This window comes from Gobio gobio (assembly GCF_949357685.1).
Source record: "Gobio gobio genome assembly, chromosome: 1".
Classification (NCBI taxonomy): Eukaryota; Metazoa; Chordata; class Actinopteri; order Cypriniformes; family Gobionidae; genus Gobio; species Gobio gobio.
Window position 1 is genome coordinate 3,121,173 of NC_137097.1, and position 14,256 is coordinate 3,135,428.

Below are 14,256 nucleotides of genomic sequence, written 5' to 3' on the forward strand. Positions count from 1 at the left end.
CCCTGTTTACACATCCGTCTCAGTGCTCTGACCACATGTGGTCAATAAAGACAGTGTAGCGTCCAACTCACATGTGTCTCTTGTGAACCCTTGTGTTTGGATTTTGAATATATGATTACACACACTACTCATTTTGTCAGGGTAATACTACATGTCTCCTTATGCACCATCTCTTCCAAATGCACTTAAGTCCATGCTTGATTCGTTGGCTGTGCCAATGAATTTCAATACAAGTTAAACTGAAGATTGTGCATGAATATGTAAAACAATATAGAAAATTAGAGAAAAATGACTAGGGCTCTGAGCTCAGAATTTGGCCCAAACCCCCCCATGATTGAGATAGGAATAGTTAGAACTAGAAGTGAAGAGATGGGGTGCTGGAGGGATGCTGAGAAACTGTCAAGAAACAGAGGTAAGTCTGCTGTATAAATATATAGCTCTTATCTTGGAAATTGGTTTAATTATCTGAAGGTGCTCCTCCCGAACTTTGTTAATAAAACATAATCATGGAACTGCATGTACATGCTTTCCGTTGGCTGTGCCATTGTATTTCGATATAAGGCAAACTGAAGATTGTGCATGACTATTTAAAACAAAATAGAACATTTGAGAAAAATAACTTGATAATACAAAAAAATATATAAACTGAGCATAAACGCTTTTCTAAATTGTAAATCATTCACAATCCTTGTAAAATACAATTGCCTTTTCAAAGTTTTATATTTGTATTTCCTCTATGTCCTGAATATACTTTAAATACATTTCATTTAGTGTTAATAGAGACAAGATGAGAATCTCTTGATGTGATGGTGAAAGTTTAAAAAATGTCCTTCAATGTGACCATCAGTTAAAAGTTTTTACCAGTTTTCTCTTTTTATTTATCAAGTTTTTATTCTTTTTCACAACTTTCTATTTAGTGAAGAGAACATTGGAAAACTAAGGGAAGGAAATGAAGAGCTAAGGTATTTTTTTTTTCATTATTTAATTGTGTTTTTTGTACTTACTAAATATTAAACAAATGCAAGGGCATTGTGAAATGTATTTCAAATGTACTTCCAGTGACGGGCATTTTTGATATTGCTCACAATATTTAGCAAATCTTTTAAGTCCCACTGAAGTGTCTTGAAATGTGAATGCACGAATGCATCTAATTTCAAATTTGATCAAAAGATGCTTAATGCATTTGGACTTTAAGACGGCAAACATTTATGTACGGTTTAAAGATCAATATTAATACTAAGATTTTTAACCACAGGTTACAACTGCAAAAATGCAAGGAATCATTTGCGAACTTCAGAAGAAGGTACAGTATGGCAACACATTTCAGTTTGAACCAGAAGGAGTTTTGAATGAGTTATCTGTCACTTTAATTTATCTGACGTGAGCATGTTGGCTTTGCTCTGTAACTTTAACGTTTCGCGGTCGGAGCTGTTTCCAGGGCCCTGTGTTTTGGAATGCACTGACATTTGTGCTTATTTCTGTTAACTGTAACATTTTCATGGCTAAAGTCTGAGTACACTGTATTCAGCACAAACTCTGCTACAATAATATGTGAGCAGCATTGTAATTTTTGTGTGTGGTTTGGAGAAAAAAATATTGATAACACTTTCTATGCAGTCTTTGTATTATATAAACATTATAAATGCAGGCTTCATCCGGTGTTTTGAACAACTCCTTTCCTATTCGATTCGTTTTTCTTATATAAAAAAAGTGTACTGTGCTACACTAGCTGAGACTTGTTATAGCACTTGCACGCTGTTGTCCCTTGTTGGTCTGATTGATTCTATTGTTCTCCTCAGTTGTAAGTCGCCTTGGATAAAAGCGTCTGCTAAATGATTAAATGTAAATTATACTGTTACCAAAATATTTTTAAGTCACTGAAATAAGGTCATAAAACCCACAATGAGTATTTGTTCACAAGACATTTGAGAAATTGATCTTGTAACCTACAATATTTTATTCGAAACGATGTGAAAATCCTCCTGCCCACTCATTCACATAAAACAATATATTGATTTAAAATTTGTAAGAGATGTTTTGTGTCAGAAAGCTGTATGCAAAGAGGAGTGAATCCTCAAAAATATTGATGTGTTTCACACCTTGAAAGACAAAGACCTGATGGCCCACCCTGATTTGTGAGTTTCCAGCATCGCTGGATTTAACCAGCATAGAGACTGATTCATCCTTTATAATCTGTGAACTGTTATCTGTGATCCCTCTCCCATCTCCAACAACAATCCTCCAGCCCTGTCTCAGCTGTCTTGGTGCTGCCCTTCACCTTCTCCTGTATTGCCCTGTGGTGTGGATAAGCCTCAGGTCCAGCACTCATCAGCCTCACCCATTCAAGGGGATCCGTTTGCTCTGCCTCCATCCTCTGATCCTCTCGCTTCACCTCGGCCCTGCAACCTCGCACCCTCAGCACCACCAGAATCCCTCGACCTTGCAGCTACACTGGGTTCCCTCACCCCTCTGGCTCCCCCTTGGTCAGTCGTCACCCCTGCGCCATGGACTTACGATCCTACCGCTGCGCTTTGGATCTCCACCCCTAGGGCAGTGGGATCCTCCTTCCCCTCGGACTCGCCTTGGTCTTCAGTCACACCGGCTCCGCCTCAGGCCTTGGGAGTTCTGGTCTCCCCTCGGGTGCACGTCACCATGGCTCCACCCAGGTCTCCAGTGCCTGTGACGCCGCTCAAGGTAATCGGCTCTCCGGAGATCGTCGACCACGGCCATTCCTTGGCTCCTCCCTCCGTCTCAGTTCTGTTCTCTGGGCCCGTACAATCTGTTTATTTTGTTCCTTTTACGGCACGAGGACGCACCTACTCGGAAGGTGGTTTTTGTTTTGGTTTTCATCTGTCGCATGTCTTCCTTTGTTCTATGTTCCCGCCTCAATCTCTCACCATGGACACTGATCATCATCATCAAATCTGTTGTAATTTTGGTTAATTTATTTAGTTCCTGTTTGTTTTATGTTCAGTGTCCGGTATTGTCTGTGCACGAGCACACGGATTGTTAGTTGTATCTTATTAATAAAACTTGTATTTAACTCTATTTATCAAAGGAAACGTTGAAATGTCAGGTTTTATATAATGGAAGTCAAATTGAAAACATATTCCTTTTAATGAGTGGACAGAGTTATTTTTACAGTCTTGAAGCAAAAATTCTAGCCTACCTGATCGAGTTTTTAAAGGTCTTGTGAACAAATATTCAGAATGAGTTTTATGGCCTATATCTATGTGACTTAATTTTTTTTTCTCAAACCACGCAGTAATAGTGTTTGTTGTTATGGGAAGAAGGAGGCGGGAACCGGCTAATATTTAAAAGACTTTAATCAAATAAATAAAATGAAAGGCAGCAGCCCCTCACAGACGACTGCCAAACACACACATAACCAAACTTAAACAAAACACAACGTAAAATCCAAGCCTGGTCCTCTCTCGTCCTTCACTGTCGTCGCTCCTCCTTTATGCTCCCGTCACTCCTCCGTGAGACACAAGGCCGATGTGGCCGATGTGGCTGCTGCTGGCGCTCATTATCATTAAGCTCTCACGGTCCCTCAGCCTCGCTGCTCACCACATACCCCCATCGCCCTTCGCAGGCCGGGGGGTACTCCTGAGCCTGTGCTCTACCCCCCCCCCCAAGGGGCCCATCATGGCGGTCGCAACACCTGGGGGTAAAGACAGAGAGGTTATAGAATGGAGCCAGAAGCATGAGGAACGACAGAGACGAGAGGAGAAAAGAGAAAAAAGTCATTCTGGTCCGGTTCCTGGACACACTGCCGCTCGGTCCTCAGCAGTGCCATGTGGTGGACAGCTCGATCCTCCTCCGCCCCCTGGCGGCTGGCGGTGGCTCCTCCTGTCGAGGGCAGCCTAAATGGCGGACGGCAGCAGGCTCCAGCTCACAGCAAGTGTCGCCGACTCCTCCACTCCCTCTCGGACGGCAGCCACCCCACCCCGACCCAGGGGCATGGCAGCAAGCTTTCCGTCCCACCAGATCTTCACTTGCTCCAGCACCACCGCCTCGGGCAGCCCCTCGCGTTTGTGCTGAATACATTGTAATCAGACTTTAGCCATGGAAATGTTACAAGTAACAAAAATAAGCACAAATGTCAGGGCATTAAAAATCGATTCTGCATCGATGGATCTAGATTGTTATAATAGACATATTATAATGAAAGTGCAAAGAACTTATAATTACTCTGAAAAATAGTTGTCCCACCTCAAATTAAATAATTTAGCTCTTAAAAATAATAACGGGGTTCTAAATTTATAATATAATTAATTTAAACATTTTAATGATACGTTATGTGAATGTATCTTAAATATTAATAAAATGCTTTTAATTTTCTAAGGATGGGAAATCAAGCAACTGCTGAAATTGGAAGCCACGGAGAAGCATTTAAAGATATAAATAATCCCTGCAGAGAGGATGAGCTAAAAAAGTCTTATGACAAATTGAAACGTAATGTGTGGGCAAAGTATGTACAAGAAATGAATAAAATACAGGACAAAAAAGGAAGAATTCATCAAAAGGAAAAGGCAGAAAGAATAATAAAGGTAATGTATCATCATGATAAAAAAAGTAATATAAGGGATGCAACAATACAGTTACTCCACGGTTCAATACATACCTCGTTTTTTTTACCCACGGTTTTTGGTTCTGTTCTGATGGCTTGTCACATCAGTTTTTTGCTATTCTATTCTTAGGCGACAGGAACAGCAAGAGGTTAAGGAGAAAAAATACTTTTTTTTTTATTGCAATACTCTTTCTTTATTTTACTTAAAAGACTTGAAAAACCTTACTTAAACTTAAAACTTTACTTAAAACAACCTTTGTACACATTCCTTGTATAGTATAATATAAAATAAATAAATATATATATTATATAAAGATTTACATTGGCAGCTCAGAGCTGTACAACAGCATTTAAGTATGAAATTGAATGAATAAATGTAAAAATAAAACACTACATAGACTTCACTATAAAATATACATTGATTCTTATTAAAGCTACTGTATTAAAGTTTTTCAGTCAAGAGCAGCCAGTGATTTTCTCTTTGTCTTTTGTTGTTTTATTAATAGTTCACTCAAAAATGAAAATTGTGTCATCGATTTCTCACGCTCTAGTTGTTTTGAACCGGAATAAAGTTGTCTTCTGTTGGACATAAAATATATTTTGAAGAATGTTGGAAACCGTCTCAGGTTATGACTATAACCATAGTTCCCTGAGAAGGGAACGAAACACTGCGTCCACTAGGGACAGCTTTGGGAACGCCCACAGCGTGATAGCGTCTGATGCACGTATGTCAACTCAGCCAATGGCGAGAGTAAGCGTCACGGGCGGGTGACGTCACGTCCAGGAAAGGATAAATATACATCTGGTCCGATCGCACTTCAGCTAAACTGCCGAAGCAAGGGATCACAGGGATGCAGGGAGTATGGCAAAGGGACGCAGTGTTTCGTTCCCTTCTCAGGGAACTATGGTTATAGTCATAACCTGAGACGTTCCCTTTCGAGGGAACTTCACACTGCGTCCACTAGGGACAGCTTTGGGAACGAAATACCAAAACGCCATAATACCAAATGCCTGTCGTGTAAAACTGTGGCACATTCAAGACAGGAGCACATTCCAGGTCAAGATCATAGTATCTCACAAACGTAAGAGGCGAGGACCAACCGGCCGCATCGCAGACTTCTTTGAGGGAAACCCCCGATACCAAGGCCTTAGAGGCCGCCATACTCCTAGTAGAGTGGGCTTTGACAGCTAAGGGACACTGCTGATCAGAAGACCCATAAGCCAGTGAGATAGCCTCGACTATCCACTTGCTCATTGTATGTTTGGACGCAGGGAGACCCCTGTTCTGAGGTCCAAAACAAACAAACAATTGATCCGCTTTCCTCCACAGGGCAGCTCTGTGGACATAAGCATCCAGTGCTCGCACTGGACATATAAGGTTCAATCTTTCCTGGTCTGGATTAACAAATGGAGGAGGACAGAGAGCCTGCAGCACTATAGGCCGTGGAACATTGGTTAACACCTTCGGAACATACCCTAATCTAGGGTAAAGGTAAGCTTTAACCATCCCTGGTGCAAACTCCAAGCACGAAGGGGATATTGATAAGGCCTGAAGGTCTCCTACTCTCTTAATAGAAGAGATGGCAAGAAGGAAGATGGTTTTCAGAGTCAGAAACTTTTCTGAGATGATGTCAAGTGGCTCGAACGGAGCCGCAGATAAACCTTCCAAAACTATAGCCAAATCCCAAGTAGGAACTCTAGTGCGCACCGCAGGCCTCAGCCTCTTAGTGCCACGAAGGAAACGAGTTACCAACGGGTTCCTCCCCACAGTAATACCATCCACATGGGCATGGTAAGCAGAAATAGATGAAACATACACCTTTAGTGTAGCAGGGGTCAACCCAGAAGAGAATCGCTCTTGGAAAAAATCTAGCACTGAACCAACAGGGCAGTTGACTGGATCTAACTGTCGTTCTTGACACCAAGAAGTGAACAACCTCCACTTCAGGGCATATAGTCTCCTCGTGGATGGAGCTCTGGAGCTAAGAATGGTCTCCACTACCTCGGTAGAGAGACCAGACTCTATGAGCTCGGCCCCCTCAGCGGCCAAACCCACAGGTTCCACATTTCTGGGCGGGGGTGAAAAATTGAGCCCTCCGCCTGAGATAGAAGATCCCTCCTGATCGGAATCTTCCAGGGTGAGCCATCGAGCAGTGTTACAAGGCTCGAGAACCAAATCCGGCTCGGCCAGTAAGGAGCTACTAGCAGTAGACTTATCCCCTCCCGGCGAACTTTCTCCAGAACTCCCTGGAGCAGAACAACTGGGGGAAATGCGTACAGACGCCGCCTCGGCCACGTCTGTACCATGGCATCCAGTCCCAGAGGAGCTGGATGAGTCAAAGAGAACCAGAGTGGACAGTGCGTCGTATTCTGAGACGCAAACAGATCCACTTCCGCCTGGCCGTAAATCTCCCAAATGAGCTTCACCACCTCGGGGTGAAGTCTCCATTCCCCTGGCCTCAGCCCCTGTCTTGACAGGATGTCCGCTCCTATATTCTGGGCCCCCGGGATAAAGATTGCTCTCAAGGAGAGTAACTTCCCCAGAGACCACAGGAGGATCTGGTGCGCTAGCTTGCACAGTGGGCTCGAACGCAGACCCCCCTGACGATTTACATAGGAAACCACCGATGTGTTGTCCGTACGGACCAACACATGATGGCCCCTCAGGTCCGGGAGGAAGAACTTCAACACATTGAAGACTGCCATCATCTCCAGGCAGTTGATGTGCCACGAAAGATGATGGTCCCCCCACAGACCCTGAGCTGAGCGGCCTTCCATTACCGCTCCCCAGCCCGTGAGAGAGGCATCTGTCGTCAGGGTGACTCGACAACATTGTGCCCCCAACACCGGACCCTGGGACAGGAACCAGGCTTTCTTCCATATGACCAAGGCGCGGAGACACCGCCGCGTGATCTTGATCATACGAAAAGGGTTCCCCTTCGGGGAAAACCCTCTGGTCCTGAGCCACCACTGTAAGGGCCTCATGTACAGCAGGCCAAAAGGAATCACGTTGGACGCCGCTGCCATTAACCCCAGCAACTTTTGAAAATGCTTGACAGTGAATGACTGGCCTAGTTTGACTCTCTTTATAGCTGACAGAATCGCAGCAATGCGCGTGGGTGAAAGCACTGCCCGCATTGCTACGGAATCCCAAACCACGCCTAGAAAAGTGGTCCTCTGTACTGGAGAAAGCACACTCTTCTTTGCGTTCAGCCTCAACCCCAACTTTTGAATATGCGCGAGGACGACATCTCGATGCCGAACCGCCATCTCCTGTGACTGTGCCAGAATCAGCCAGTCGTCTATATAGTTCAGAATGCGTATGCCCTGCAGCCTGAGCGGGGCCAGAGCTGCATCTACGCATTTCGTGAACGTGCGGGGTGAGAGAGCTAGACCAAATGGAAGAACCCGATACTGGTACGCTTTGCCCCCGAAAGCGAACCTCAGGAACTTCCTGTGTTGTGGAAGGATGGAGACATGGAAGTATGCGTCCTTCAGATCTATTGTGACAAACCAATCCTCGGATCTGAATTGTGTCACAATCTGACTTAGCGTCAGCATCTTGAATTTTAGTTTTCTGACTGTACAATTCAGACGACGAAGATCTAATATGGGGCGCAACCCTCCATCCTTTTTTTGGAACTAAGAAGTACCGGCTGTAAAAACCCGACTCTCTGTTCTGTACAGGGACCTGTTCTATAGCCTCCTTTTTTAACAAGGTTTCTACTTCCTGTTCCATTATCAGAGCCTGCTCGGGACGTACTGATGTTACCAGCACTCCGTTGAAACGAGGTGGGTGGAACCCAAACTGAATTCTGTACCCCTTTTCTACCGTCTGCAGGACCCATAGCGATAAATTTGGTAGACGTTTCCATTCTGCCAGAAAATCTACTAAGGGAACCAGCCTCTCAAGGCTGGTCTCTGATATTTCCGCTGCAACCATCTCGGTGGCCTGAAGCATACTGGCAGCACCTAACCGATCTGGCTGCGTTTCTAACCTCCTTGGAGGCTGCGAGTGTGACACCTTGTCCTGTGGACGCCGAGTCACGAACTCGCTGGAAACCCCTGCGCCCCGAAGCACCAAGGGTGGCGGGGTTGGCAGAACGGTCCCCTGAGGGCAACGAAGTGGAGTGGGCACCGTATACTGAGGTGAACACCAATCCACCCCGCGGGGGGGCGCCCTCGGAGACCTGACGCTGCTGGCGTCAGGACCTCTTTTGGCCTGAAGCCTTCTTCGCCTGAAGCACGACCCTCAGGTCGGTCTTCGGCTTAGAAGGCTTCGGCTGAGAGTGCCGACCTGGCCCACCGTATCTCTGAGGTGGAGCACGAGATGCGACACTCTCTTTTTGCTGCTGCCTGTACGAAGAGCTAGACGGCTGGGGCTGCTCACGCCCAGCAGCCCCAGAGGGTTTGTGGCGGCGAGGGAAATATTTTTTAAAGGCCTCCGCTTGCTTTTTATTCTCCTGAAATCTGTCGACGACTTCATTTACAGCGTCGCCGAACAGACCAGCGGGTTCCACTGGCGCATCAAGGAGAAAAGCCCTGTCTTTATCCTTGATATCAGATAAATTGAGCCACAGATGTCTCTCTGTCTCAGAGATAAATCTGTGGCCCGACGTAGTTCGCGCACTGCCTCAGGGCTCACTGTTTCACCGCCATCCAAATCCCCCAGCAGTTCAGCCTGGTACGCTTGCAAAATACTCATTGTATGCAAACACGCACCAGCCTGCCCTGCTGCCGTGTACGCTTTCCCCACTAGCCCTGATGTTGTTTTTAATGGTTTAGTGGGGAGCGTGGGGGCCTTCAGGGACGATGCCGACGCAGGGGACAGATAACTCGCAAGCGTCTGATCCACTTTAGGCATCGCCCCATAACCATATTCTTTCAGCCCCCTTATATCACTGTATGTTTTTACTTGAGGGCTGAAAAGACGTGATGAATATGGTTTCTTCCATGATCTACACAGCTCACTGTGTAAATCAGGAAAGAAAGGAAGACCCCGTGGTGAAGGTGACACATTTGACGTCAAAAAGCGCTCGTCTAATTTGCTTTTCGGACGAGCGCCTTGTTTCTCGGCTGGCCAATCAATATTTAACTTCGCCACAGCGCGAGTAATCACGTCCACCAGCTCTTCGTGTGCGGGGGAAAGAGATGGTGAATCATCTTCCCCCAATCCGACGCTCAACGCATCCACCTCCTCAGAGCTGGAGTGTTGAAGTGACGGGCTCTCACTCTGGGCGGAAGAAGCCGCAGCGCGGGCTTCCGACACCAGCGATTGAGCGACAGATCTCCCGGGTGAAGGCAGAGAAAGAGCGCTCGCGCTCGTCTCAAACCCCGCCGAGAGATCCATCTGCGATCCCCATGATGTCCTTCTCCGCTGTGCCTCGGCAGCAGCGGGTCCAGAACCAGAGGGAACGCGATCCTGATCACCCTTCTCAAAGAGTGACAGGCGGGAGCGGAGCATGCGAAGCGGCAGCTTCTCACAATGCTCACACTCAGCCCCCTCGAAGGCTGACAGAGCATGCTCCACTCCCAAACACATCACACACAAATCATGTGTATCTCCACCCGTAAGGAAACGGGGACACGGAGGAGTACACTGTTTGAATACTGATGCATTCACCATTTTTAAACTGATAATTATTGTGCTTTTGACGGACAACAATAAATAGACAGAGACAGTTTTCACACAGATCGCTTAGCTGAGGCAGAAAAGCTGAAGTGCGATCGGACCGGATGTATATTTATCCTTTCCTGGACGTGACGTCACCCGCCCGTGACGCTCACTCTCGCCATTGGCTGAGTTGACATACGTGCATCAGACGCTATCACGCTGTGGGCGTTCCCAAAGCTGTCCCTAGTGGACGCAGTGTGAAGTTCCCTCGAAAGGGAACAACCAGTTACTGGTCCCCATTGTAGGAAATAATAATATGGATGTCAATGCTACCATTAACTGTCTGGTATTCAACTGTCTGTGTTCAACAGAAGAAATTAATACAGGTTTGGAACAATATTAGAGTAAATAATGACAATTTGAGAGGTGAACTGTCCCTTTAAGGACAAGCGGCAGTATGATCACTAGACTGTGCTGCTGTCAATTTAAAACTGCACGCATCTAATATACAGACACCCGCCAATTTTACTTTCTCTTTAGACATAACCGACTGTATTTATATTAACCTTGTGTATATTTGACAGTATTAGCACAGTAAGACTACTTAGTCCAGTAATCACGTGTTTGACAGGCTTTTAGTGTTCGTGCTCAGAAAAGCGCATGATAAAACCGTGCATAAGCAACCGAAATAAATGTTTAACAGGCAAGGCTTTAAAATGCATGCATATAATGAACTTTCGTGATTGTGAATAAGTATAGTTTCCCATGAGTGCAATTCACAAGCACGTATTGAACCGTGAATTCTGTACTGAACGGTTCAATATTATATTGAGAATTGTGGCATCCCTAATATATATATATATATTAAACTTATTTAAAATGTGTTTTTTTTTCCATAGGAAGTCTTTGACAAAGCAGCTGAAAACATGAAGGAATCAAGACAAAGTTTTGAATCTTTGTTCAAGATTAATCATACCGATGAACCTGACATGAGCAAGAAGGTGAAGGTTTACAGAAACAATACATGTTCCCATTCAGTCAGTCACTACAAGTTACGTCAGTGACTGACGAACTGGGATCGGGCCTGAGAGCCCTATCACCTTCGAGTGTTAACAGAACCAGCAAATGGACATTGGCAAGTGAGATTTGCATCGCGAACCACGTCCCGTGCTGCGGGTATATAAGAAGCGATCTTCCCCTGGAAACTTCAGCACAAAGAGCCTTTCCTCTGAAAGAGGCCCCGGCTGACAGTCACAATCACTTTCTGGGCATGTGAGTCATGCATCCACTGCAGGAAGATGACCATCTCAATGCTGAGATTGAGACTCAATTACCTCGCAAGGGGTGGAGTCCCCTCCGCTATCCCCAAATCTAGTTATTCTGCCCAGCAGAAGAATACTTTGTTTGTTCATGGGACGGGAATACCAGTACAAGGTCCTCCCCTTCAGGCTGCTCCTGTCGCCCAGAGTCTTTATGAAGGTCGCGGAGGCCGCCCTTACCCCTCTACAGGAAGTGGGAGTGCATATCCTCAACTATCTTGATGACTGTCCCATCCTGGCCCACTCCCGAGAACAGTTGTGCAAACACAGGGACCTGGTGCTCAGACACCTCAGCCATCTGGAGCTTCAAGATCTCTTTTCTCGGTATGGAGTTTGAATTGGTCAACCTGACAGCTCGTTTTATGAACAAGTGTGCTCAGTCAGTGCTTAAATTCATTCAAAGGCAGGACAGCGGTCACATTGAAAAAAATTCAGATGCTCCTGCTTCATATGAGACTGCTTCAACACTAGCTACACAACCAAGTCCCGAGATGGGCAGGGCACGAGTGACCATCACTCTGACCTGCCACGAAGCTTTCAGCCTGTTGTCAGACCTTGATTTTTTATAGGCTGGAGTTCCCCAAAAAGTGTCCAGGAATGTTGTTGTCTTAACAAATGTCTCCACCACACATCGGCTGCTGCATACATCAACTGTCATGGTGGTCTCTGGAGAAATTGAAGGACCTCCGACCAGCTCTTTGTCTGTTATGGAGGCCATAAGGGAAAAGCTGTCTCTAAACAGAGGTTGGCCCACTGGATAGTGGATGCCATCATCTTGGCCTATTATTCCCAAGGTGAGCCATGCTCCCTTGGGGTGAGAGCTCACTCCACTCAGAGTGTCCCATCCTCCTGGGTGTTGGCACATGGCGCCTCGCTGGCACACATCTGCAGAGTTGCGGGCCTGGCAATACCTAACACATTCGCAAGATTCTACAATCCCTGAGTAGATCCTGGTTCTTCCTGTGTGTTGTCTACAAACAGGTGATGTATGGGAGAAATAGCTCAGTGTCCCGCTTGCAGTGCCATTCCCTTCCTAGGATGGGATATGTGTGCTATTTGCTCCTCAAATGAGTTCCCTAAATGGTGAACCCTGCTTGGAGTTTCGTCAGTCCTTGGCAGGACCTTCCATATGTAGCAACGCACTCTGGCCAGTTCATATGTGAAACTCCACATGCTACCTCCCTATGGGCAGGATGTGGTCTCCGTAGCGTTCCTTTCCGGTTGGAAAAGGCACGCTTTCCCAGTGTTATCCAATTTCTCACTGTGTGGGGCAAGTAGGGACAGCAGTGATTGACTTCTCTGTGTAAGCCCTGTCCTTCTTCCGTCCTACGAATGCAGGGGTATCAGGTGGCTTTCATGGGGCACTGGAAGACACATCGATTGTGGCGTTTTTCTGACTTAACTCATAGTGACTGACCCCCATTCCCTTATGGAAGGAACTGAGATCACTGCTGAGCGATTGTGCACTTCTCAGCTCCTCAGCGAAAACTTGGTGTCTCTCTGCATGCTTCCTATATACCAGGGGTGGCGAACTCCGGTCCTGGAGAGCCACAGTCCTGCAGAGTTTTGCTTCAATCCTAATCTAACACACCTGAACAAGTTAATCAAGGTCTGATGGGTTACTAGGAAGCTACATGAAGGTGAGTTTTATCAGGGTTGGAGCTGAACTCTTCAGGACTGAGGCTCTGCAGGACCGGAGTTTGCCACCCCTGCTATATACCCAGGGTGTGGTTCGCGGTGCAAATCTCATTCGCCAGTGTCGATTGGCTGGTTCTATTAACACTCAAAGGTGACAGGGCTCTCAGACGCATCCTAATCCGCCAATCACTGACATAACGTCTTCATTCTCTACTTCAGGAAACCGGGGTTACAAATGAGGGCTGTCAAAACAAATGAGATAATGTACGAGTTTAACCCTTAAATGCATGACTGTTCCACCAATCATTCTTACATATTCGGGTCGTTAGCGACCCTGTGCATTTTTCTAACACAGATGGATCGCTAAACTGCCCCATTAGTATAAAACTGTCATATTATTTTTTTTACAATTACAAAATGATAAAACAAAACAAAACATATTTTGTTAAATTTTGACATTTTATTTGTTATCAAACAGATGTATAAAATATACAAGGATAAAATGTAAAAAGCATTGTATTTTATTTGTAAATCATTTCATTCACCATAACAATAGAGAAATCATTAAAATATTTGTTATTTTCTTTATTAACATCATTTTATCATGCTCAATTTTCATGGCTTAAAACAATATTAGCATTTATGTAACGAATACAACTTTTAGAAGTTGCGGAAGGAACATATAATTGCGCATGGATTAAAACTATGAAATCAGTGTCAAATCGCTTAAAAAATGTTGTCTACTCTCTTCAGAAATGTTAATAAAAATGATCTCTAATTTTCCTACACTCTCATCAGTGTAAACCTTTTTATCCTGTATAATTACCATATTTCAAAACTATTTCACCATACATGTTTCATATGGAACTTTTATAAAACGCTGCAAACGCACAGCCTGTTTTGTCAGATAAAAACTATAAAACTGCTGCAAAGCACTATAAATTAGTCAAATAACTTAAGAAAACAATAAGAACATAAATATAATATAAAACATTTTCATTTACAAAATCAACAAAACATTTTCACAATTAATTAGGCTACACTATTTCACATGAACATTTTGTCAAGTACTGTCTGTGTAGGCCTATATTTACTTCAAATTTGCTGAATTT

General features: G+C 45.0%; 1 protein-coding gene across 1 annotated transcript in view; it reads left to right on the plus strand.

Moving 5' to 3' along the window:
* The window catches only part of LOC307135689 (uncharacterized protein), a 44,389-nt gene that overhangs the window by 18,978 nt on the left and 11,155 nt on the right, over positions 1–14,256 (plus strand). Inside the window, exons 10-13 of the mRNA XM_079832264.1 lie at positions 918–962; positions 1,256–1,303; positions 4,349–4,553; positions 11,087–11,188. Of these exons, the coding sequence (XP_079688390.1) occupies positions 918–962; positions 1,256–1,303; positions 4,349–4,553; positions 11,087–11,188 (400 nt within the window). The remainder of the gene's footprint in view (positions 1–917; positions 963–1,255; positions 1,304–4,348; positions 4,554–11,086; positions 11,189–14,256) is intronic.